The 27,378-nt window shown below is 35.3% G+C and overlaps 2 protein-coding genes across 2 annotated transcripts in view; one reads left to right on the top strand and one right to left on the bottom strand.

The window, feature by feature from the left end:
* Positions 1-56: 56 nt before the first annotated feature.
* LOC110019170 lies at positions 57-959 on the bottom strand. Its single transcript, XM_020716748.1, has one exon. It carries the CDS (start codon positions 957-959, stop codon positions 57-59), a length of 903 nt encoding a protein of 300 aa, XP_020572407.1.
* A 7,992-nt stretch (positions 960-8,951) lies between these two features.
* Positions 8,952-27,378, top strand: part of LOC110019192 (PGR5-like protein 1A, chloroplastic) — a 60,956-nt gene continuing 42,529 nt past the window's right edge. The window contains 5 exon segments of the mRNA XM_020716776.1: positions 8,952-9,219; positions 9,304-9,422; positions 9,505-9,601; positions 9,712-9,812; positions 14,423-14,479. Coding sequence (XP_020572435.1) covers positions 9,030-9,219; positions 9,304-9,422; positions 9,505-9,601; positions 9,712-9,812; positions 14,423-14,479 — 564 coding nt within the window. The 5' untranslated portion in view covers positions 8,952-9,029.

Here is a 27,378-nt window from a genome sequence, read left to right as displayed (position 1 = left end):
TAGAAGTAGAGTGCCATCTTCTTCTCTTTTTTCTTTAATGTAGTTGACTCTTTCATTCACTTTGTACTTTGGTGCTCTACATTCTTTCGCATAATGCCCGAACTTGTTACAATTATAGCACTTAATTTGAGATTTATCATACCTCGAGTTTGAGTGCCCTGACCACGTCCTTTTGTAGATCTTTCTCCTTTCTCATAGTTATTGTTGGTACTCCATCCTTGCTTGCTAGCATGACCTCGTCCTTGTCCACTACCTCTTTCATGTTGGCTTCTAATGTTGTTGAAGCTTTCTTCTTTCTGAGTTTGTTGGAGATTCGTCTTGAGAAGTTGTTCGGCAATCTCTTCATTCATCTTCTTCTTTTCTTCATGGGCTTGCAATGAAACTAGAAGTTGCTTTATCGTCATGGCTTGTAAGTCCTTCGTCTCTTCGATAATGGTTGTGATACTATCAAATTTTGAATCTAACGATCGGAGAATCTTTTCCATGATAGCCACATCTTCTAACTTCTCACCATTTCTTTTTAGTTGATTGGAAATGGTAATGACTCTAGAAAAGTAATCGGAGACCAACTCGCCTTCTTTCATATGCAAAACATCAAATTGACTTCTTAAAGTTTGAAGTCGTATCTTTTTAACCTTCTCTTCTCCCTTATATGAAACCTCGAGCTTCTTCCATGCTAGTTTGGCCGAAGTAGCACTTGAGATCTTCTCAAAACCATCTTCATCTAAAGCTTGATAGATGAGGAAGAGAGCCTTCTTGTCTCTCTTTCGCAAGTCTCGTAAGCTATCCTTTTGTGTTGTGGATAGAATAGACTCATCACTTGGCTCATCGTAGCTTTTCTCCACAACCTCCCAAACGTCATGCGCTCCAAGGAGTGCCTTCATCTTGATACTCCAATTGTCGTAGATGCTTTCCTTAAGCATCGGGACTTGGAACGAAACCATGCCACCGTTTGTCATTGCTCTGTAATGGAACCTTTAGTCTCTGATATCACTTTTGTTGGAATAGAAAAGCTTTTAGGAAATGATAAAGGCTAAAAAAATAACTTATGGAAGAAGTTTCACTCTTATTTATCACTTTAACTTTGCTTGATACAAACTCAAAGACTTCACCCCTATTTATACTAGTGGCACCTCCTAAATTAATGTGCCACCACAATTACAATCCAATGGTTACAAATAATTCTCCACCTACCACACAATAATTCAACACCTACCACACCTACCACACCTACTACACAATAATTTCATACCTACCACATATTCTAGAATAAGCTTATAGAAATTAAGCTTTATTTAAACAACTAAAACCAAGTTTATATTTCAACATCCAGAAATTTTATTCTAAGTGATTTTCTGACTGATTTCCTGAACTCATTCAGCATTACCAATCATACACAGCAAAGAAATTTGTCATTCACTTGTATTTGTAGATGTAGAAAAGAAATAACTTGCTGATGTGCATGACAAGTAATAAGTGCAACTGGATATGCCATAACAAACAATTAATAAAAAGCGTGATACAACTATATGCCTCATCTTGATAAATGTGATATTTGCTGTTAAAGGGTAGGTTTTTGCAGTGATATATATCAAAGCAAGTTTCATGAAGTCCTTATCTTAATGGATAATCATTTGTTGGTTTTATTTTATTTGTTCTTCATTACTTCATTTGCATAACTTTTATTGGTGTTAGGTATATTTATGTGGTTTTAGGTAGGAAGGTATAGTTCCTGCTTAATTGTGTGGTGAGTTTTTATTAAATCTTTTATGTTTGAATTTCAGTTTAAGTCTAAGGATTTAAGTTTTAGTGGTGGGCTATTCAATTGCTCAATCAATTTCTCGTTATCGGGCTATTCAATTGGCTGAATGATGTTGATTGATCCGTCCATAAGCCATTTGATTGACCAAATTTGAGATGTCGTTGTGGATTCGGTCGCTCGCGTTAGGCAAGTTGGTCGTCCGACACTAGTCAACACGGCCACACAACTATTGAGTAGTCGTTTCTTTCTTAGAAGAAACTCCATAGGATTAGGGAGCCTTTGTGATTCCTCGTGAATCCACGAAAAAAAAACCTATCCCTTTTCATTTCTAACACAAAATCCCAACGTCTGGGGTCTTTGTAACCCCGCATTTGCGCCGGCGAATTCATTTCCACAATAGAGGAGAGCGAAATTCGTCAATTTGGATGTACAGAATGGAAAGTCCCATGAATTTGATGTTCCCTACGCCGCGAAGACTTTTCCACACGAAATTTCTTCATGTTGGGCAAACGGAGGTGACTGTCGTCGCTATGTACCGACGCCCACTTCGTTCCATTACTTTTACCTCAATAAAACTCATGAGGTCGTTAGAACACCCTTGCCTTTGTTTTCTATCCTGATCATACCTCCATTTTATGCATCTGTTCATTTTTTGGTTGAGTGCATTGTATGAATTTTTAAATTGCATCAAAATATCATTTTTGCATGCTTTCTTTTCATAAGTTCAATTGATCGATCGTCATCGGTCTGACCGACCCACGTCGGCCCCACCGACCACCTTAGTCGATTCGAATGATTGGCTACCACTGAACTTATCAATTTAATCGACCATTTTACGTTGGCTCGACCCATTAACCGCCACCGGTCTGATCGGTTTGACCAACCCTTCTCCGTCGATCGTCCATCCGTGTCAGCCTGACCGACCACCTTCTTTGATTTGAATGATAGGCCGCCATCGGTTTGATCAATTTGATGGACCATTTTTTACCGGCTCACTGATTGACCGCCATCGGCCTAATTGGTCCGATCGACCCTTCTTCATTAATTGGCTACCCGGGCCAACTTGTCAGACTACCTTCGTCTAATCAACAATGGGCCATCATGAGCTCGATCAAATCGATCAACCCTTTCTGTCAGCTCGACCGATCGACCACCACCTGCTGATGGGTTGACCGACCATTCCCCATCAATCGACCGCCCACGCTAGCCCAATTGAGTATTTTTTTGACTCAAAAAACTGGTTGCCACCTACCCGATCTGATAGTTTGATCCTTCTCGTCGACTCGTCGGAGTGGCCCCACCGACCTAATCAATTTGATCGACCGTTTATGTTGAATGTTGCATCATTGCATGTTTTGTTCACATTGTCTGCATTAGCACATTCACATTCACACCTTGTTGTGCACTTATGAGCATATACCCTCATATGCTCTCAACGAGTGCTCGTGCCTCCCACAGACATATCACTCAACAAACTTGCTACGTAAAATCTTCTCGTCACTGTGCCCCACGTCATTAGTGTTTGCACTCACACTTGTATCCCCTCACTTGTTTTCCTTTGCGTGACATCCTGCGTGATCATGACCTGCATAGTTGAGTTTGCTTGAGTCACTGTTCACGCACACTCATTTTGACATCCACATGTCACATCAAACCCATCAATTGTGAGTTTCTTCTCTAACAAGAATCATACCTACCGCCGCCATGACACACCCAACCTCCATATCACTGCCTCTAGACACACCCACCTTTCGAGGCATTGTCTCCACAATACATCTACCCCTCTGAGCCACTGCCTTCATGACACACCCACCCTCCGGACTGCTGCCTCCATGGAGCACCCGCCCTACGAGCCATTGCCTCTATGACACACCAACCCTCCGGGTCGTTGTCTCTGTGACACGCTCTTTCGCACTTGTATTGTATGTTTTTCATGCATCATTCCACTTCATGACTCATTCTCTATTAGTATATGCTTTCATATGTTAGTGGCGAATGTTTAGCTCTTTCTCGATCGTTCCTACTCTGCTAGGAAGATCACATCATCTTAGATCTATCGCATTTGCATGTGCATTCTTTGATTGTCTTGACGACGAAGCTAGCTTGCTAGTTGGGTGACCCTCCATTGCCTATGAAGTGGCGGTTAGTATTGCCCACGAGGATGTCTCGGTGGGCAATAGTAGATATAACATCATGGACCAGTATGCATATGTTGTGCTACGGTTGTAAGGAATCTAATATGTGCCACTTAGGTTTTTCCTTTTATTAGACATATTTTAAATATATAAAATTATTATATATTTTAATTAATTTATGCATCATCATTTTCAATAAATATTTTGAAATTATTTGTATACCTACTTTAGACCATATGTAAGGTCGCCTTTAAATTTTTTTTTTCAAAGTTTTACAGAACTTGAGTCCTAAGATCCTTAGAATGGGGCCGGTGGTGGCAACTCCATCAAAACAAACATCAGTATTTTAACATAACCCCTGCACTCATTTAGAAGTTGTGTTAGGACACTTATGTTTGATGCTGTGCTAGGCTAATGATTAGGATGCTAAGTAGTTTTTTTTGGTGACCTGGTAGTTGCTTTGTGCTGATGTGTTTGCCCTAACTAGGCGTCATTTTGTGCTTTTAATGTGCTCGTGTGTTTACTTTTTGTATATGCATGGTAATATATTAGGACAATCTTTTGCAAGGGTCCATGCAATATATTTGCACACACACATGTATAATAAAAAAGGGAGGGGAGCAATGTAATGATTATTACTAACCATTTTTCCTTGGCGCAGTGCAACTCCCCCATCAGGCATGACCCAGACACGTTGCATGCTTGTTTGTCTTTCCCGCTAACATTGTCATTGTGCAGGTCGATTCCTTTTTTTTTCTGATGTACTTTTTAGAGTCATAAAAAGAGTTTGTATTAGAAATAAAGAATGGGCGCGAGTTCCGATGTGCCAGACATGCAGAATTACATGACGGGGACCAGGTGCTATTTGCTCATGTCCCGTACCTTAATTCTAAATTTTATTTATGTATAAAATTAGGACCAGACATGTATATGTGAAACCCGACCACCTTTATTTTCTGGGATATGTCACCGACCCAGCGACACCGATTTTTTTTTTATTATTTCATTAGGCTTGTTCTACTAATCTTCCCGCGTGATTGCATGTTGAGTTGTTTCTCTTGTTTCTTTCTGAACGTGTTTGGGATGCCACAAAATTGGAATTTAGGCTCTTTGGGACATTAAGGTTAAAAATTTTTTTACAAAAATCTTCAAAGAAAAATTCAATATAAATTAAAATTTAGGAATAAAGTACTTGAGATTTTTCAAAAGTTGTTTTCTACTTTCCTTCATGGCCTTTGGGTCAATTTTAAAATGGGTTGCATAGCATGGACATATCCTAAATCATACTAGTAGGGCCTCCATGCTTAGGACTTGAATAAATAACAACATAATATGCATGTCCCGAGGAGAAGCCCCCTCGTGCTTCTCCAACTGACTGACCTAACATAGATTTCTAAATAGATGGTTGTCTAGTCTGCTTAGGTCGTTAGAAGGCTCCTTGACCAAGACGAAATGTAGATCCTTTGTTGGAGTGTTTCAAGCTTTGTAGTTGACCCTCCCTTTCTCTTTCTTTTTTTACCAGCATCTTCAACACTTTAGTGCTTATAAGTCTCACCTCTTGGAGTCACTCTTGATAGTTATATGATAGAGTTATGTTCCTTTAACCTCAGAGCTACCGAGGTTCCTATTAATAATGAAATTCACAGATTGCTGACCGGAGATCTTAGGACGTGTTGTGTCGACTATCTTCATGAGCATGTAGACTTAAGGTCTTAGTAGCTTGGGATGACGTATCCATGGTACCCCGATAAGGCTACCTCTACCTCTTAGTAATTATTTATCTCTTCCTTTAAATATCATTTGGCTTGGGAATTACCAATGAGCCGCCGCCCGTTAGTGATATGAAGATTTATTCTCTGCCTTTATCACCTGGATGTGTTTTGACGTATTGGGGTTCTCCGTCAAAATGATTTGGTTATTGCACAGGCTCAATCTGCTAATGAATCTGTTACTCATGTGGGGACTGTGAAAGACTCACTCTCTCCCCCGTGGCTTAACGGGAGCTTTGAAAAAATTAGAGTATTCTTATGTGAAATAACTGTCTTTTGATAGCCTTGTGCTGCTTATCACTATTAATGTAAGCAAAACTCTGTTGGATCAAAAATATTCTTGGGTAACTTCTAAGATGTAATATATCAAGTGTGAAACATCCCCTTGGGAGCACTTTGGACCACATAACAAGCAAACACACAAAAATATCTAGATATGTGTAACCTAAGTAGGTATTCTTTCGCGGATGTTGGTCCAAAGTGCCTCCGTCCGATCTTGTTTAGGCGGACATACTCGACTTATCCTTGCTAGGTTTATCACAAACAGACTCTCCATTTTTTTTCTTTTTGTCTGTCTTCTTTGTTGTATGTCCTCGCTTTTCTGATTTCTTTATTTTCTAGATCATAAGATGTTATGATCCGGAAGATAGACTTATTCAGAAAAAGGAATTATACGAAGACAGACAAACTGACAACTTCTTAAAAAATAAAAAGAAAAAGAAATAGAAACACTATGGTTCTAACATAATTGCCTTGAATGAAAAAATTCATTGATATTACGAACTAGCAACTACCACTTTTTAGAAGGCTATTAAAAAAAAAAAAATACTACTTCAAGTGACCTAAGCGGCACTCAGATATGGCATTGGAGATAAATATTAATACCTAAAGTCATGGATTGACGTGAGAATCATATTTTTTTTTCAAGTAATTGTAATAAAGTTCATTAACTTATTTGTTGGATCCCATTTAATACAAAATTCTTGATATTATATGACTTTTTTGCTTGGGCTATCAAGATTTTTGTCCAAATAAATGTACTTATCCCCCATAAATCTTTGTGGATGTGGAAAACGGCCACCATCAAAGAGGTTTCAAAGGCTGCATTCATATTTTAAGAAAATATAACTTATTTAAGTTCTCCTTGCATGTTGAATCATGATTCAATTACATTATTTTTATGATGATAAATGTAAAGTGGAAGCCATACAACAAATGATGTATCTGATTTCAAGAAAAAAATTATGGATGTTGCACTTGATTGCATATAATTTTTTGAATCAAAGAAATATTTTATTGAACAATGAACAAAGTGCGATCAAGTATATTTAAACCATGATCAGGTAATTTTGTATTGTGATTGAACTTTCTTTGAATCACCATTGAGCCATGGTTGACTAATGATTGTATCGTATTGGGACTAACATTCTTCTAACCTCAATCTCGTAATACTTATTATCTAGAAATATAATGTATATTATTTGCATCTCTACGGTAGTGATGTTTGGTGCGTTATATCAATGATAAAAGAACAAAAATGTAGTCTGATATATTTAATGCTCGATTCTTATTCATATCTTATTCAAAACATAAAAGAGCATTTTAAATTATGCTTGAATGTTAGTCGTTGTTCCAATGGTCGACTTCACTGGGAGTCGCCACGTAACACCATGTAGGATGACGAGTTCATAGATTTTGTAATGTTTTTTAATTTGTCATTTTTTATTATTGAATCTATAAAAAAATATTTTTAATTTGTTTTTATAAATTTCTTTATTAAAATTTTTATTTGGCATACGCATATACAAGTCCAAACCCCACAAAAAAAAACTTGAAATGCATAAAAGCTTAAATTTGAGGTGTATGTTGGTCAAATAGGTTGGGTTAGCATATCTAAAACTCAAAATCTACATAAATATTTACTTAAATATAACTCAATGCATTTTATTGATTTTTTTAATGCTAATATATTGAATCTAATATGCTTTAAAAAATTAAAAAAACAATAAAAATAGTTATTTTACAAATATAAAATTAAAAAATAAAAGGATAATAAAATAAAATAAAATCAATGGATTTATGATCGTCGGTAGTGCCACGTGACATCACATAATAGCTCTCATGAAATTTTATGTTCAAAAGTGCTTAGTCACGCGATGCAGTGTGTTAGCACTTAGGCTATCAAAAAAGCTCGTTGTTCTCAAGCAGTTTGTGTTTGGCTCGTCAGGGAGTTTGTGTTCAATTCGTTTGATAAACAAACGAGACGAACACGAACAAATTTTTTTCGTTTGGTTTATAAACGAACCAAACAAAAACAATCATTTGTTCGATCGTGTTTGAATCATTATTGTTCGAAATATAAAATAATTATATATAACAAATTTATCATTATTTAAAAGTAATACTTTTTTAAATAAAATTCATCATATTTAAAAAAAATTAAATCATATAAATTATAATTTGATCTTCAGGTTCGCTTCTTAGCTTATATTATATTCAATAATTTCGTATTTATCTTCAGGTTTGTCTCTTAGCTTAAATTTTTTTACATATATTTTTAGATTTATTTAGTTTCTTTGAGTGAAACAAAGTTTTTGGGAGTGAAATCTTGCATATTGTCTCTAGATTTGAATTTTTTATGGACGGGACATGATATTATAATTTTATTGTGAGCTGTGTTTCAACTATTTTGCATTTGTGCAGCGATTCATATATGTGATTCATGCAAGTTTAAACATTAATTTTATATAGGTTTAAGCTTTTGAAATATTTTGAACAATTCAAACAAAACAAACAAATTTGTAAGATTTCGAATAATTCGAACAATTCAAACATTTCAAACATATTTCAAACAAATCAAACAAACACGAACGGTAACTTTACGAACAATTTCAAACACGAGACTATTTCAAACACATATAATTTCAAACGAACTGAATACGAACACGAGCTGTGTTCGTTCGTTTTCGTGTTGGGATTGTTTACCCCTCTAGTTAGCACATAGTACAGCGACCTATTTTAGTATTTTTTTTTTTTTAAAGACGCGTCCAAAGAGCCATATACTTGATTGGAATTCTCATTTTATGAGACTACTCTCAGTGCTTAATTTCTTATTTCTTAATATTAAATTTTGTAAAAATTTCATTTTTTAAATTTATCCGCGAGAAGACGCATCCAACGGAATAGTTGAATCAAAGTTGTGGTGCGCAAGAAAAGCAAGCGAGGCGAAATCAATCGCCAGAGATTTCGATTTCTCCAATCCCGACCACACATTGCTCTCCAGTTTATCTCCGTATCACAGAACCGCGCATCTCTTCAAGCTCAAGTTCAGTGATCGGACTGCCGCCGCCTGTAGTCTTGAAAATGGCCTCTGAAGTCTGGCTGCTGCCTTCACTCTCCCATCGCTATGCTGCTCGCCCCCTTCTTCCCACTCTCCCCTCACGTACTCTCCGCTCCTCCACTCGACAGTGTTCACCAAACCTTACTTTTCGCTCTCACCACAGGAAGCGCCGTAAGCTGTTCCGTCTGCACCCTAGAGCCGCAGAACAGCAAGGTTGCGGATTTGGAACCTATTTATCATCTTAAACATGATTTATTGGTATCTCCTTATGAATGGTTTGTGTGTTTTCGAATGCAGGTCAGGTCCAAGGTGATGAAGTCGTTGATGGCAAAATTTTGCAGTATTGCAGCGTAAGCAAGAAAGCGGAGAAGAGGACAATAGGGGAGATGGAGCAAGAGTTTCTGCAAGCACTGCAGGTTTTTTATATTAAATTCTCTTTTGTTCTAATTTCGCAGATGTTTCTTTTATAAATCGTCTTACCGTTCCTTTTCTTTTCAGGCGTTCTATTATGATAATGAAGCCATTATGTCAAATGAGGAATTTGATAACCTCAAGGAAGAATTGATGTGGGAGGGAAGCAGCGTAGTCATGTTGTGTATGTCTTATATTCCCTCTGTGCGTCAATCTTTTTCTTGCTCTTGCATTTCTTGAAGAATTTTTGAGTTGTTATATTGGCTTGGATTTTCACAACTTCTTTTTGAGCAGCCTCCGATGAGCAAAGGTTCCTGGAAGCGTCGATGGCTTATGTGTCGGGAAATCCGATTCTTTCAGATAAAGAATTTGATGAATTGAAGCTTAGGCTTAAGGTATCCATCCATTGAACTTCTTATACTTACAGATTTTGAGGATGAGTGGGTTTGTGCATTGAAACGAAAATAAAGTAAATCAATGGTTGGAAAACCCTGTTTTCTTCTTTTCTGTTAACTAATAGAAGCATAGGTGAATAGAGGTGTTCTTTAGCAGTCAATGTAGTGTTGTATCTCCACCTGATAAGTTCTAGGCGGGGCTTCTAACAAACAAGCAAAACAATGCTGAACATATTTGCATTCTTCTCCTTTTTGAGAGCATTTTTCATAGTTTCTTTTAAACAAAAGGCAGACCTTGAACTTTGTAGATGTAGCACTGGTGTAGCCGAGCAAGGAGGAATTTGAATTTTTTTAATTTTGATTTTCTTACTAGAGTATCAAAAGCTTCCATCTGCTTGCATCCTTTATTATTTATCTAAGTAAATGGGGAGGTGCTAATGGAATAAATTTTAACGAGCTTAATTATCATCAAGCCACCTAATAGAAGTTAAAAGAGAAAAAACAAGCCAAACAAGTGGATTAAGATAAATTGGTATTAGTACGAAATAGAGAGTAGGAAACGAGTTCATGTAGTTGCATTTATTTTCTCCCACTTTAGAAGAATTCAACAGGAATTCATGTAGCTTTGTAGACCCATTATATTATATATAGCAACATTAATTGTGGAAGATGTTTAATTTCGATGGACGGATGACGACATGAGAGTTTTGATTGATTCTGGCAGTGGTTGGAAACGAAACTAATTTTTGTGGCATGAGTTTTTAGTATTTACTAGTAGAAAATCATTACTTGAGAAGGAGATCATAACCAAGTCCTCTTCATTGTGCACTATCTTTAACCTTCCTTTTAGTTTTGATATGCATCGCATCAAATTAAATGGCCATCTTTGTAGTTGCTAAATTTTTAAGGCTTTGAAATGATGGTGAGGTACGTGTTATCATTGGGGACTTTAGTGTCTATGATGTATTGCCGCTTCACTATAGACAGAAGTGCAGTGTTCGTTAGACATGAAGATGTGTGTGACACGCTTCCGCACATGCTTAACACATCCAACTTTAAAAAAAAAAAATTCAGACCCACGTGTCCTTAAAAATTAAAACTTAATTTTATAAATATTAATAAAATGCATAATAAATTATTAGATTTTGATAATTTATATTATGCCCAAATAACTCTTATTTATTTTTTTATTCAATAGTATAAAAAAATACTGAAGATCATATTTCGTTAGTTTTTATTAAATTTTGATAATTTGTTACTTTCTATTATACTTATATTTTTCATATTTTTTATTTTTTATTTGCTGTCTTGATTTATGAATAATATGATTATATTTATATTTTTTCATTATTATAATATTAGGTTCATTTTTATTTATTTCATATTTATTTTTATTAATATTTTTTTTTTATATATATATATATATATATATATATATATATATAGACTCAAATCATATATACTAAACTAATAAATTAAATAAATATGAAATAAATAAAAATGAACCTAATATATATATATATATATATATATGACAATACCAAATGGACTTCATCCCACTATTTTGGGTGGTTACCAACTAGATGTTTAGTTATATTTCCAAGAATACCGATTTATTACTTTAGTTTTTCCATCTATTTGAAGGTAATAAGAAAAGCTGAAGCTAAGCTTTATTTGAAAATGTTTCTACAGACTACACTGAAAATAGCTAACACGGTTGACATCACGATTAGAAATGATGTTGTGCAGATTGTCGTGAAACTATATAATATCATGAAAGAAAAAAATGCATGTTGTGTCTATGATGTCAAATACGTTTTTTCATGGCATAAAGTGAGACATTTTGGAAAATTGGTATATGATAACAATAACTACTTCGTCACTTTGTTATGTTTTTGGTAAGCCCAGGGAAAGCTTATGACTAATGTCTTCCTAAGTAGAACCGAGAATTGGCAAATATGTGTAGGTATTAGTGTTTTGTGTCACATCCTTCTGCATTTGGCATATGTGAGACATTTTACATAGTGAGACACATCATGTCAGAGTTCGGGCCAGAAAAAACGTGTCTATAGAAGTACTATTGTACTATTGTTTTATCCCCCCCTATGTGAATTGCAAGGTTGTTGACATGCATCTCTTAAATTTGCTGTTAACATGATGACGCAGCTAGGGTATGTACTTGATTATCTTTGAACAAGTAACATTGTTGAATATTATAATCATTATTTTTGGCATGCATTTTGCCTTATGACTCTGGTTTGTTGAATTCATGATTCATGTCATATTTATTCTTTGGTGATTTCAATCCCATGATAGTAGTTTACATAACTACAAGAAACATTTATCTTCTACTGAGAGTGCCATCCACTCCATCATATCATCTGACATCGTGTTGTAAATTAGAACTAAATTTTTCAAAAGCATTACCCATCAAACATGCATGCAACTTCACTTTTTTTTGGGACTTGAATCAATGAAGCGATTGATGATCACCAAATAATACAAACTTTTGATGTTAAAGATAATGCTTACCTTGTTTGGGTGGATGAATAATCACATATAATTCATGTTTATGAGTGGACCATCATTGCCTTCTAAGACAACTTTTCACCAAAAAGCTCCATTGGCCTACTTTCTTGGGATAGAATTGGTCTAATGCGCATGATTGATGCATTTGCTTGGGACACACTTAACCTGACTTGTTTCCAATTAAGATAATCTTCAATTTATAAATGCCGTTACAAAGGGATATCCTTTTTTATCTTAAAATTGCTATGATCCTGGTCTTGTTGATAATACCATCTTGGGGCATTTCTCAATGGTAGTTTTTCAAGGCCAGAGTTCAATTGAGAGAAAATAATGTGTCCGGACAACAGATGTGCGGATGACGGATGTGCGGACTACGACGTGGATCACACCACCCCGTTGTCTGCACTTCTAGTTAACCGGACGTAATATTTTCTCTAAAATTGGAGGGCTTTGCCCATCAACAAGAGAAATGTTCATCACAGAGCCAATAAATTGTGGATGAGCTAGTTAATTGGTTTTTAGGTGACATATTAGGTTTTAATTTACCACAATATCATTTTTCGTTGTTGGTTTGGGCGCTGGGGTTTTTGGTGTGGCTGTCAGAGAGAGTACCCCATCTCTCTAGATGAGTAGAAGTTCTCACCTCATTTTAAAAGTGAAGAGGAGTCCATAGTTAACATAACTAATCTTTGTTTGATGGCAGTGTGAGCATTTTGCAGGCTCCGAGTTGCGATAATCGTCATAAACCGGTTGTTTATTATCATCTGTATAGAAAAGAAGTGGTTATGAAAGTTTGGATTGTTCATTTTTTCAATTGGTATTTATACACCAAATTACATAGAAAGAAAAGGGGAATAAATAAATATAATAAGAAACACAAAAATCTTTCCTAGTTATCTTTTCGTTTGATTTTTTTAGCAATTGCGGATTGGTGCTAATGGAGAAATATATGAGCTTATTATTTCATTTTTTGTATATGAATTCATGGGAGATATATTTCCTTGTAAGCATTGATCCACGGCCTCTAATTTCTTATCTAGCACTTACGCCAGCCCTCCCTGATTGAACTTCAACAAGAATCTTTCATTAGTGCTTAAATACCAATTGATTTATCCGAGCAAGAGAAGGGACAAAAATGGTTTTTTTTTTTTTTTTCTTTACTAAAAATGTATCAAATCTGCCATTCACTTGCATCCTTTGCTATCTTTTTAACTAAAGGACAACACACTAACAGAATAAAGGCTAATAAGCTTAACTATCATTAAGCCACTTAATAAAATTAAAATGCTAAATAAATGAGCTGATAAACAAGCTTATTATGATAAACTAGCGGTAATGTGAAACCGACATGGAATGAGTTCATCTTTTAGCTGCATCAAGTGTTTTACATGTTGATTCTGCTTTCTGAAGTTGTTTTTTTTAAGGTTTCTTTTTAATCAAACAAGTATAAACCATAATTTTTTAATTTCTTCTTCTTCCTCTTTCCTTCTTTTTTTTTCATTATCCGAGTAGATTATGCCTTTTGAGTTACTTCTTTTAAGGGGAAATACTGTATCAAACAACCTAATTTCTGTATAAACCTTTCTTACACCAAGGGAGCTTTGTATCTACATTATAGTATAGCTTTCTTCGGAGAAAAGCTTTATGAGGGTCTTAACTAATAAACGTAACTTCCAAATGCCGGGGTTCTTTTTCGGTTCCCTTTTATCCTCAATCATTCAAATTGAATAACTCACAAACCAAGAATTTTTTTTTTCATTTCATACAAGTTCATGTATTCTCTTAATAATGATGGGGATATCCTAACCCATAGGACTTGTTTACCTAGAACAAGATCATTTTATAATCACATTTTTTGACACCTTGAACTGGCTCAAAATATACATCAAGACAATATGCTTAAGAGGCGACCTTCATCCTTACATTTTACTTTGAAGTTCTCTTTATGTGTTTCAGATGTGTACTTTTTTCTTGTTATGGTGATAGTAGATAGTGATGTTTCTAAAGCTTTGCATTTTTTTATTGTTGGATATGACTTGTTAGTCTCTAAATTTACTTTTTTTTTGCTAACCATGCATTAGCAACAAGGCAGCAGGATTGTACAAGAAGGTCCACGATGTAGTCTCCGAAGTAGAAAGGTATGCGAAGCCATTTTCTTACCTTTGGTAATTGATTTTTTACCCTAGTTTTCTTACCTTTGGTAATGTAGGTTTTTTTTCATTTTTGCCTTCTAACTTCTTGACGATAAAAGATCCATTTGCATTATTTGCTTCCAAAGTGTTTTTTTTCCAACAATGAAATAAAAAAGTAGAAAAAGCCAAATGGATAGTTACTCTGCTTGTGTTAAAGCAGTGCAGTGAGCTTGTAACTATGTTCTCTTTGATAGACAAAGAGTAACTTAAGCAATTTGTGGAGCCTATTTTTTTTTCTCTACTAGTAATATTTTAGAAGGGGTGGTTTGGATAGTTAGAGTTTCAAACTAGTTTGTTATTTTTTGGATTTAAACAAATTTGAATCTAATTTGTTATTTATTTATACCTCATTAACCTTCTATAGAATGGAGAGCTTTAAAGGGCCTTATGTGTCAAATTTTTTCCTCAATGGAAAGATGGAGATATTTATTCTTGGATTCAAAACCTGAGATTTGATCAATTCACAATCAGAATCATACAGCGGAAGAACACGCCAATTCAAGATAGCTGGAACAATAAATGGAACATAAAAATACAACAAAGAAATAGAAAAAAAATACAAATTTAATGCGGAAAAATTCAAGAACGGGAAAAAATCATGGAGTCACACCACACCAAAAATTCACTAGGAAAGGAGAATAATACTGAATTACACCACTGAGATCCACTTTTACACTGTTAGAACTTACAGCAATTCACGCTTTGATTTCTCTTGATTTCACAAGAGAAAGCGCTTGTTGAAATCCACTCTTGACTCGCTCCACTCAACTTTGTTGCTCTTACATACCATCGAGCATAGACCATTTAAGAGTATGATCCTTTGTGAAACGAGGTCTTAAATTCTAAACTACGTACAAATCGATTTTGGCATTGTAATGTCGCTCCGGGCAGTTGTCTTTTCGCTCGCTCGAGCTGAATTCACAAAAAATGGCGTAGTGGCAACTTGAATGGGTGTTGGAGAGCCGCCCCCTCTAGACCTAGGCGTGTGGGCGCCGCCCCCTATGAACCCAAGACGCAGGGCCGCCCCCTCTGAACTCAGGCGTGGGGGCGCCCATTGTGAGGCATAGGGGCGTTGATTTTGGCACCCCCCCCCTCTCCTTTCCCTTCCGCTACTGCTTGTGAGGCATAGGGGCGTTGATTTTGGCACCCCCCTCTCCTTTCTCTTCCGCTACTGTTGGTTGTTGGCCTAGAAGCGGACTTTGCACTCAACAATCTCCCATTTGTAGACTAATTTGCTCATAACTCCTCACCTCCAAATTTGCACTTTCATCTGTACTAACTTAATAATTCTGTACCGTGGTGTGGCTGACCTTCAGTCTCAACTTACATGGATTCCAACTAAAGTCAAATATAGCTTCCGTTTCTCAATAGTCACTATCTTAATCAACATTTGTACATGATTTCAAGCTGCATTTATCTTCTCGAAGTGTAATTGTCCATCTTCTAGGTGAGAATGAATAAAATGATAATTCAACTGAATATGTATTGTTCTGACATGAAAAATGACATTCTCAGACAGTTGTTTAACATTCATTATGTCACTATGAATCTTTTCAATCTCATGTTTCTTATCCAATTTTGTAGCCAAATCAACACTATGTGAGCCTCAGTGATAGTAATGTATTCTGTTTTTATAGTTGAAAGTGTAACAATTTTTTGCAGCGTGAAAACCAACTCACTGTTGCGTTTCGCAAAGTGAATATATACCCTGTTGTATTTCTTCTATCATTTATATCCCCTGTCAGATTTAAATCTATAATACCCGTAGATAAATCCACTTCATCGCCTCCCAATGATGTTTGTTTGGATTTTTCATGTATCTGCTAACCACTCTCATTGCGTATATCGAATTTCTAACTGCTGAAGTATGCAAAATTCTCCCCATATGTGGTTGGTCTTCTTCAGACTTAAGTGATAATTTCTGGAGAGCTTGAAGTGACTACTTAATGAGGTGTACATTAGTTTTGTCTCACTCACGTTGAACTTGTGAATGATCTTCTCAACATACTCTTGTCTGAGACATTTTCAGTGTATTTTCACTCATGTCCTATTGATGCTCATCCTGATGATATTATTGGTTGAACCTAAATCCTTTTATCTCGAACTTCCTTTATAATTTCTTCAACTTCTTGATTTTTTCTATATATATTACTGCAATCAGCATGTTATTCACATACACAAGAAACAAAATATAACAATTATAAAAAATTTTAATTAAACAATAGTGTTATGCTTGAAGCTTCATCTATTCACAGTCTGACATGAATCTGTCAAAACTCCCGTTTCATTATCTCAGGGCTTGCTTTAAGCCATAAAGACTCTTCTTTAGCTTGCAAACCAAGTTTTCTTTTCCTGAATCTCATAACAATCTGGTTGCATCATATATAGTTCCTCTTCCAGATCACCATGTATGAAGATTGTCTTTACATTCATCTGCTTCAGATGTAGATCTTCCCCTACTACCACGTTCAGTATAATTCTGATAGTTGTCATCTTCACTATAGAAGAAAATATTTTAGTATAGTTCACTCATTCATTCTGTTGAAATCCCTTCATAATAAATCTTGCCTTGTAGCATTTGCTACAATCTGACTTCTTTTTCAACTTATAGACTCATTTGCTATGCAATGTTATTTTATCATCTGGTAATTCTGTCAAATCCAAAGTCTGATTTGGCCTCAGTGATTGCATCTTGCCATCCATGACAAATCTCACTCATTTGAATCTTTAATTTTAGTGACTTCTTCATAGTACTCTGGTTTGTCACTATCTGTTAGCAATAAATAGTATAAAGAAAGAGAATACCTCTGTGTAGGTTTCATGATTTTGTTGGGCCTCCCTGAATTCAATAATACATGATTGAGGAACTTTCTGTACTTTTTAAGATTGAACATTTCTTCTTTTTCCTTTCTCCTGATCACTAGTATCTTCCATCTCAACATATTTGGTGGACTCTTTAGAAATAACTGAAGGACAATCTTGAGTTCTGCTCCTGTCTTTGTACGTCTTCATTTCCTTAAAAGTAACATTCATTTTCTTGACAATCATATAATTTGTACTCAAATTCATCTGAGTCATACCCAATAAAAGTGTATTTGATAGATTTCAAATCAAGTTTATTCCTAGAAACTACAATAATATTTAACATATGTAGAACAATCAAATATCTTCAAGTGAGATAGACTTCTTCAGGTAAGTCTTCTTTCAAAGGTATTGACGAATCACGATTGATTAGCTAAACAACTGTAGTAACTGTTTCTGTCAAGAACTATTTCGGCAAGCATTCATGCAATTTCATACTCTTAGCATGCTCTATGATGGTTCTATTCTTGCTCTCAACTACACCATCTGTTGTGGTGCCATTGGAATGGTAAACTCATGCTTGATCCCCTCTGATGCACATAACTTTTGAACTTTTGATCACGATGCTCACCATCATTATTTGATCTGAGATGCTTCAACTCTCTATCATGATCTTTCACTTCTTAAACACCTCAAATATATCAGATTTACGTTTTAAGAACTGAACTCGTACCTTTCTGGCGTGATTGCCGATAAAAGTGATAAAATAGTGAGAATCTCCAATGAACTGAATTATAGTAGGACCTCATATATCAGTATGTACTAACTCTAGCTTCTGAGACTTCACCGTTGACTCGCCTTTGGAGAATGAAACTTATTTTTGCTTTCTATATACATTGTCTTCACAAAACCTTAACTCCAGAAACTTCAAGCCTTAAAGCTTGTTATCAGAACATAGGAGATTCATATATTCCTCGCTCGTATGGCCAATCCTGTGGTGTTAAAGACCTGTATCAATTTTGATTCCAACTACATCAATGGATTCATACATCTCATTGATCAGGTAAAAGATTCTTTCAATGTTGCCCCGAACCGCCATCATTGCCCGTTTGGTTACTTTCCATAAATCACTAGTGAAAGTAGGGCTGTCAAAACGTCTTGTTGTTCACGAACAGCTCGTGCTCGGCTCGTTAAGAAGCTTGTGTTCAACTCGTTCATTAAGTTAACGAGCCGAACATAAAAAAAAATTGTTTTTTCATGTTCAGTTCGTTTTGACTCCACGTTCATTAAGTTAACGAGCCGAACATAAAAAAAAAATTGTTTTTTCATGTTCAACTTGTTTTGACTCCAAAATACTATTCATCAATTCTATATATATATATATATATATTGATGAGTAGTATTTTTAAAAAAAATTATTAACTACAAAGCTACAAAGATTTATAATCAATTAAATGTATTAATAAAGAAAATAGAATAAAAATTATTAAATTAGATTCAAGTAATGTTTTAATATAAATAATAAATTTTAAATCTTGCCCCAACCCTTAACATCTTAGGCCTATGTGGTTAGGGTTGTCAAAACGACTCTTTGTTCGTGAATAGCTCGTGTTCAACTCGCCTCGTGTTCACTAAGCAAACGAGCCGAACATGAACACACTTTTTGAGCTCGAAATATAAACGAGTTGAACACGAGCTGAGCCTGGTCTCGCTCGTGTTCAACTCGTTTACACCCATAAGTGAAAGTAGTCATATATCCTGACTTTGCAAGCTGACTCACAGAGATCAAAAATTTTTTCAGACTTGGAACATGTCTAACTTCATTGAGCTTCCAAACTGTTGCATTTGGCAATCTAATATCAATATTTCCTTTTGTGATAACGCTGTTGACTTTGTTTTCTTCTAAATACACTTCTGTAGTCACTCTGAGTGTAGTTTTTACACATTTATTGGTGCATGCATGAAAAACGACAACTGAATCTACTAGGTCAGGGATAAAACTAGGCTGTCACATTGGATTTTGTCCGTGAAGTTATTTATAGAGAGATTTTTGTCTTAATCTCCATCATTAGCCTTCTTTGGAGTTTTGTAGTCCTTCTTGAAATAAGTTTTTTTCTCGCAGTTCCAACATTCACCTCTATCATTTTCTTTTCTCTACCTGGACTTTTCATTTCTGCACTTGAATCTGCCTTTACCTGTATTCTTGTTTAGATTCCTTCCTCCGTTCTCAACATTTAAAGCAGAACTTGAAATTCATCGCTTGTGTTCTTGTAAACTTCTTCATTCACCACTAACTCCAAAATGTTATCAAAGTTCAACTTCATACTACTTGAAGAGTTACTCACCACCATGACCAGTACATCCTAATTATCTAACAATGAAGATAGAATTAACGGTGACCTCATCATCAGACTTGATGCCTAGAAGACAACTAATTTGTTACAGCGTTGAAATTATTTAAATATTCAACTATCGAACTTTCTTCCACCATTTTCATATTAACTAATCCCTTTATTAGAAAAATCTTATTTGATGTTGAATGTTTGTTGTATGATTTTATTAGCTGTCATGAGATTCTCCGTAGTTTTTTCATTCACTATGTTGAAAGTAAGGGACGAGGAAAATAAATGGCAGATCAAACCTAGGGTTATTCGATTAAGCACTTCCCATTCTTCCAGAGTTATTGATTTAGGCTTTTTGGTGATTCCTTCCATTGAAAAATACAATTGCTTTTGATACAATACATCTTCCACTTATATTTTACAGAATGCGAAGTTCAATATGTTGAACTTCTCTACCTTGTACATCTCTTCGTCGGCCATTGCTCTCACTTGAATAAAAAATATTCAGAAAATTCCTCTATGATATCACTTATTGGGATGAAAACTTGGGATTTGATCTATTCACAACCAAGATCACACCTCAAAAAACACACCGATTTGAGTGAACTGAAACAAGAAATCGGATTGAACCGAACAAAAAAGAAATCCATAAAGATTACAAAGATTTAACATGAAAAAAACCCGAGAATGAAAAAAATCATGGAGCCATATCACATAAAAAAAAATCACTTTGAAATGAGAATAATACAAAATTAAACCATTCAGATCTACTTTCTATACCACTGAAACTTACGACAATTCATACTATTTCCTCTCCAATCTCTCAAGGGAAAACACTTGTCGAAATGCACTATTGACTCGCTTCACGTAACTTCGCTCTTGTTATGCACCGTCAAGAATACACCGTGCAAGAGTATGTTCTTTCTGGAAACGAGGGCTTAAATTCCTAACTAAATACAAATCGCTTCTAGCACCTCTCCCATGTGCTGCCTTTCCACTTGTTTGGGTTGAAGTCACCAAACCATGGCATTGCCGCGACTTGAATGGGCACTGGGGCACCGCCACCTCTTGACCCAGGCACGGGGGTCCCCAAAACAGGTGTTGAGTCGAAACAGGCATGGGGCCCCCGAAGCAGGCTCTGGTGCGACACCCGCTTTGGACCCAGGCACTGGGGCCCTCCTTGTGAGGTACACGGGTGCCGGTTTTGGCGCCCTCTTCCGTTACTACTGGATGCTGACTTGCAAGAAGACTCCACACTAAACAATTGTGTTTTTGAAGAAAAAAATATAAGAAAGAAGGAAGAGAGAAATAGAGTAGAAAGAAAATAAGATAAGAGGAAAGTTCATTTGTCTTTTTCATATTCGATTTTAGTGAAATGTCTCAATGCGAGAAAAGTGTAGTGGTGTGGTGCTTGCATGGCGTATTGTAGACAAGTGCGGTAGTGTTTATTGAAGTTTGGTGGTGCTAAAATATCTCATTATGTTAATAAGGATATTGACTGTTAAAATTGAATAAATAAATTTTAAGTTAAAACCCATAACCACTCCCTCTCGCGCCCCTCCTCTAGAAAACTCATGAATGGATCCCTCCGCTCCCTCAGTCGCACGCATTTGAAACTCTTGCTCACCCTATTCGAGCAACATGATTGCGATTAGGGCAACCATTGTTAGTGGCTACCAGCCGCTCAAATCCTTGTTTACCTACCTTACTCACGCTATAATCACGACTAGGGCTAGAGGGATTGTCAATGATGGGATCGGTGCTTACAAAGACCTTATAAACTCTCATATTTATCTCTCTGCACTCATTGTTTTGCCTGAACCGAACGTCTCTCCCTCCTCTCCCTTCTTCATAGCCCTATACGACTCTAGGCCAATGCTCCTACCTGATTTCCTTGCGCAAAACTCATGGAGACAATAATAAATTCTTGTTGTCTTCTCTAGGCCAATGCTCCTACCTAATAAGTCGTCTTAGATGGTTTGGTCACATTAAACATCGACCATCTGATGGTCCGATTAGGAGAGCAGATGTTTTAGATTCGACTTATATTAAGAAAGATAGAGGTAGACCTAGGAAGACTTGGGATTATTGTGTAAAAAGGATCTTAATTTATTAGAACTGAATGAAAATATGACACTAAATAGGTCGCAATGGAGAAAAAAGGATTCATGTAGCCGACCCCACATAATGGGATTAAGGCATTGTTTTTATTGTTGTCTTCTCTAGTGTTCGCATGACTCGAGCTGAAGTTGAAGCAGAAGTTTCATAAACTTCTAGAAATGAAGGAGCGAGAGAAAGTTTACATTTAGCTGCAGGGAAGGCTAAACCAAATTTTGATGGAGAAAAATAATGAATCTTGTTCTGACATGGAAATTATGAGCTTACCTCAAAAGTAAGAACTTCGGCGTGGAACATGGAATGGAAAGAAGGCTGATGATGATTTTTGTAAGATGATTATTGAAGCATATGATGTGTAGAACCAATAACAAAGAATAACAGAGAATGCTGATTTGTTGGTCTGGCTATGATCAATGCAGCCGCCTCACACTTAAGGTATAAATAGTAGGGAAATTATAAGTACTCTTTCAGGTTATTTTAACTCGGCGGGAAAATTGTACTTATATCACTTTTATTTAGGTTAAGTGAAGACCCATACGTGTCTTATAGACCAGTAGGGAGGATACTTGTTTTAGAGCCTGTGTCTCATGATATTGACCACACATGTCTTACAGATCAATGTGCTAGCTAAGCACTCTCTTAAGCCCCCTCACCTAAGTGGGAGAGATGCTTCGAGGTTGTCAAAATTTCAAGTGATGTGGACTTACAAATAATTTAAAAATGTGGAGTATTTGAACTTTAAAAATAACATAAAAATAAAATAAATTGTATGTTACAAAATACAAATTAATCACTCAAATTATAGCTCAATTCATTCAAGTGAATAAAATTAAATGCATTTAAGATTTATATAAGATTCATGAAAAATCGAATGGCTCGCCAATTAATATGTTTAAACTTCTCTTTGACTTTAAGTATGATTAGAACTTAAATACATAAATTGGGGCTAATTAAACACATATATGTCATTTTTAAATCTTAAACGTAAACTTGATATATCTCTCCTTCGAATTTGCAATTTGATTATTCAAGATGATAGAAGGCGATACAAAATTAAAAATCAAAATTTTGAATGCATTTAAAGCCATGACATTCTGAAGGATTTTTACATTTATATATATAAATTCTAATGATATTTTACAAATCAAATATCACCATAGAATTTGCATCGCCAATTTGCATGCAGATGGAAGATGATCTTTTGAAAGTCAAAATGTGATTTTTATGCATTTCTTTAAGATAAAATTAACACAAACTATCAAAATTTTTGAATGAATCTTGCCATCAAATTTGTAATACATCTGCTAGAGAACAAAATGCAATCCTTGCTAAAAATCAAACAAAATTTATGTGTAATCTAAGATCACAATATTTGTGCAAATATTTCAAATTCTGAATGATTTTAAGGTACACACATTTCGAGGTTATTTTTTTAAATCAAAAGCAGTGCTTTTGGATCCGTGTGAATAATTTTAACACTTGTATAAGTGATAGTTGGATACTCGAGCTGTGTATGTTTTATATCATTTACATATATGAGTTAGCTATACATAATTTTAGAGTTATGCATATGCTTTTTGAAACAAATTTTATCACAAATTCATATTTTAAAAGATCATCGAAGTCACTTAAGGCTTGTAAAATTCTTGGAATAGTTGAAATATATAAAATAATGAGTTCGCGTGGGCTTCAACGATCACGTGGCGAGCTAGCATAAAATCAACTAATTCACCTGCATGTGCTCCACCAAATTGACCGAGTGTCTATACTTGAATGGTCTGAGAATGCTGCGCGGATTAAGATTTAACTTGCACTCAAATAGTTATTACTTTGATAAACGTGCAAAGTTTTTTTGAAAAATCTATTATTATTTTAAAATTATGGATTCTCATATCTTAAAAAGTCAAATCCAAGACAATCAAACTACAAACATTTTCAATTAAACCGTTTTGTTTATAGTGTAAGTTTGTAAGTCCAACTTAACTAGTTTGATCTTCTTCTTAAGGACTGGAGTCGAGAAGTCTATTATTTTCAATAATGTCCAAATTACAAATATAAAAATTTAGAAGTCCCTTTAAGCTAGTCCATTTCTTTTCTTAAGAATTGGAGTCAAAGAGCCCTGCACTTTCAATAATATGTCTAAATAACAAGTATAAAATTTGCAAGTCCAAATCGCCTTGCATGATCTACCTCATAAGGACTGGAGTTGACAATACAATCATTTTATAAATATTTAAATGTTAAATTTAAAATAAAATTCAAGCATAAGTTTTTCAAATATCCAAATCTCTGATAATGGCAGTGTTTATTGAAAATCTCAACTAAAGGAGTTAATTTTAAATCAATCTTTCAAATCAAGTTTTCAAAATAATAAACCAAAACATTGAAGTTAAAATTAATCACTTGAAAGCTTAAAACAAACTCCATCCACCATCCATAATAGTTTGTCGAGAGTAACAAACTTTTAATTAAATTCAGCTCACAGAGTTAATCTCACATCGAGTGTATAATTATATTCACACTTAAAGCAATCTCACTCTAGTGAGAACGTGAGACGAACCTCTATTCACGTGGTTTAACCCAACAACTCCAAAAAAGTAGTGGTTATGATCAGAGCTATCTGATCGGGTGGTTTACTATCAAATAAAACTATTAAATTACGATCACAGCTGCAGCTCATATGTTTTCCAACAACTTTCTACTCTTTGAGTTGTGAATCATGCATGTATATTTGATTGATATAAAGTATTTTGTTTGTTTATGTCAACTTAAATTTGTCCCCTTGGACACATCCATCATAGATCTATATTGGTCCCTTGGATGATGCATCCCATTATTACTAAAAATGATCATTCAGTCAGGTTTGGTCGATTATCTCCTCTATTTTAATATATCAAAGACTACGACGACCTGCGATGAGAAACCATGAGATTTTGATTGGGTTCATAAACATTTTTCTGTCTTTCAGTTCAAGTTGATAAATTGATTAACCTGAAGCTGTGTCTGCTGCTACTATACACAGAATATTCAATGGTTAATAACTAGCCTTAATCAAAAGTGCATATCGGGAGGGGTAATTAACCATAGGGGCTTATGCCTATGGGAAACCTGGAACGCCGCATCAAAAATTCCTTGTAAAATGAGGATGAAATCGTTGGGTAGTATCTTATCTACAATTAAATGTCTTCTGAAAATTTGATTCAAAATACAAAACACAAAACTCTCTCTTAACGACGAGGGTCTAAGGTGCATAATTTTCAGAGCCCACAAGAGATTCTTAAGTGTTTTTCGTACCTTGTCATTCGAACATCTTCACTTCACTTTTGGATTCTTTATGATTCTTCTAAAATAAAAAAATATTATGAGAGAATTTGATTTACTCTATAATAATAAAAACATCTTTTTATATAGCCATGAACACATTGTAGACAATCTTGTTAAATCATGTAAATTTCTTCTTTTCTTTGATTTTCTGACGTGGGAGTGTCGGTCAACTTTTTGATAAATTTTGAAAATATGGCATATGAAAATAATTTTTGAAATTTAATTTAATATAATAGATATATAGTTTGGGTTTTGAAAGTATTATGTTTAATTTTCGAAAAATGAGACCAAATGGATCTCATTTGTCCAATAGTTTGCATAATCGTGCCCGATACCGCGAATACTACACCCTCCCGAAAGATAAGTGTAGATCTCGGCGATAGACCCAATCCTGCAAACTAAGAGATTTGTGACATCCGTTTGGTCTGCAAACCTTTTATGTATGACCGACAAGTTCCCCTATTTAATACAAAGATTAAATAGGGTTTATTTTACTTGGGTTCCAAGTTCCCTATAGAGGCAAACACGTATAGTTAATTACATCTCAAATGACTGAGGTCACTTGAGAAAACTCTCGATAATGATCAGTGGTTCTAGTCTTCAAGATTTCAAGGTTTAGGTTTTCACGGTAGGACGAGGAAAATCAAGTGGGAATGACTCAATACAGAACACTTATTTTCAAGAGTCCAAAGAAAAGAAAAGGTAGGGGATGCCACTGATCCGGAGTAAATCTCGGTGACTTCCCAGACTATCCTACAATGTGGCTACATTTTTGGAGACGATGTTAATTAAGTGTTTGATCCTGCCAGTTTTATTATTTGGGACTTACATTTGCATAATATCCGATTATGCAAATAACCCGCAAAGATAAGAGAATATGTTGCTTCACTGTTGATTTAATTAAGGAAGCATGAGTCACGTCTCGGTGCATCATGTCTAGTATTTTGGTCAGTTTGTGAATTAGGGTCGAATTAGGGTCAAAATTGTGCATTCGAGGATTAGGTGAATAGACTCTTACCTAAGGTATGTTCCTGAAACCTAGGAAGCCTGTGCCTGAGTTCCTGAAACCTAGGAAGCCTGTGCTGAGAATTAGGTGGATGGACTCTCACCTAAGGTGTGCTCCTAAAATCTAGGAAACCTATGTCTAGGAAGACCATGCTGAAGATTAGGTGATGGACTCTCACCTAGGGTGTGCTCCTAAAATTTAGGAAGCCTATGCTGAGAATTAGGTGGATGGACTCTCACCTAGGGTGTGCTCCTAAAATTTAGGAAGCCTATGCTGAGAATTAGGTGGATGGACTCTCACCTAGGGTGTGCACCTAAAGTCTAGGAAGCCTACACTGAGGACTAGGTGGATGGGCTCTCACCTAGGGTATGCATCTAAAGTTCTAGGAAACCAGTTCTAGGAAACTTACACTTTAATTTATGCCTAAAATGATGTTCTACCCCCAATTAAATGTTTTTCAAGTAATTAAATCAGAAATTCTCATTTTTTTTGACTTGACCACTAAAAAAAGAAGTAAAACAAAAGAAAGATGAGACAAACGCACTTCCAAAACTAGTAAAGTAAAGGGGGAAAACAACGAGTGGATCGACCTAAAAAACGTTTAAATAACAATTAATTGAAACCCAAAATAGTGGTTAAAAGGGGTCACTAAAACCAATTCTAAACCACATGTAAATCAACACTTAAAGACTACAAAAAATCTCGCCAAAACAGTGCGTAGATTGCCTTAAAATTAGTCCACCAAACTGCCTCAAAACAGTGATTAAAACAACCCCGCAAATGATGAGTTTAATGCCTCCAAAACAGTAGACAAAACTATCAAAATCAGCCCCAAAACAATAAGTTTAAATATCCCAAACAGCTCTCATGTAATCTCAAAGCATCAATCTTAAATGTCCCAAAATCAGCTAGGAAATCCAGTCCAAAATAATGTGCGAACTCTCCAAAATTATTTAACAAACAGACTCTAAAATAGTACGCGAATCAGTAGACAAAGCCCTAAAAATCGTAATGTTTAAACCCACCAAATAACAGGTAAAACAACCCCTAATGGAGGCATTCAGAAGTAAAAGAACATAGACCCGCAAAGAAGCATTCAAGCCCTGCAATAATGATCATCTCGAGTCTCGTAGTATTCCCTTTTGAGTGCTCGAAGCACGAAATTAACAAATGAGTATTTAAGATCAACAAGTAAATGATCATTAGAACCTCAAAATGTCTGCATTTAAGTGTTTGAAACATATAACCAACAA

Source organism: Phalaenopsis equestris, unplaced genomic scaffold (assembly GCF_001263595.1).
Source record: "Phalaenopsis equestris unplaced genomic scaffold, ASM126359v1 Scaffold000053, whole genome shotgun sequence".
NCBI lineage: Eukaryota > Viridiplantae > Streptophyta > Magnoliopsida > Asparagales > Orchidaceae > Phalaenopsis > Phalaenopsis equestris.
The sequence above is the reverse complement of the archived record's forward strand: the minus strand, read 5'-3'. Positions and strand labels throughout refer to the sequence as shown.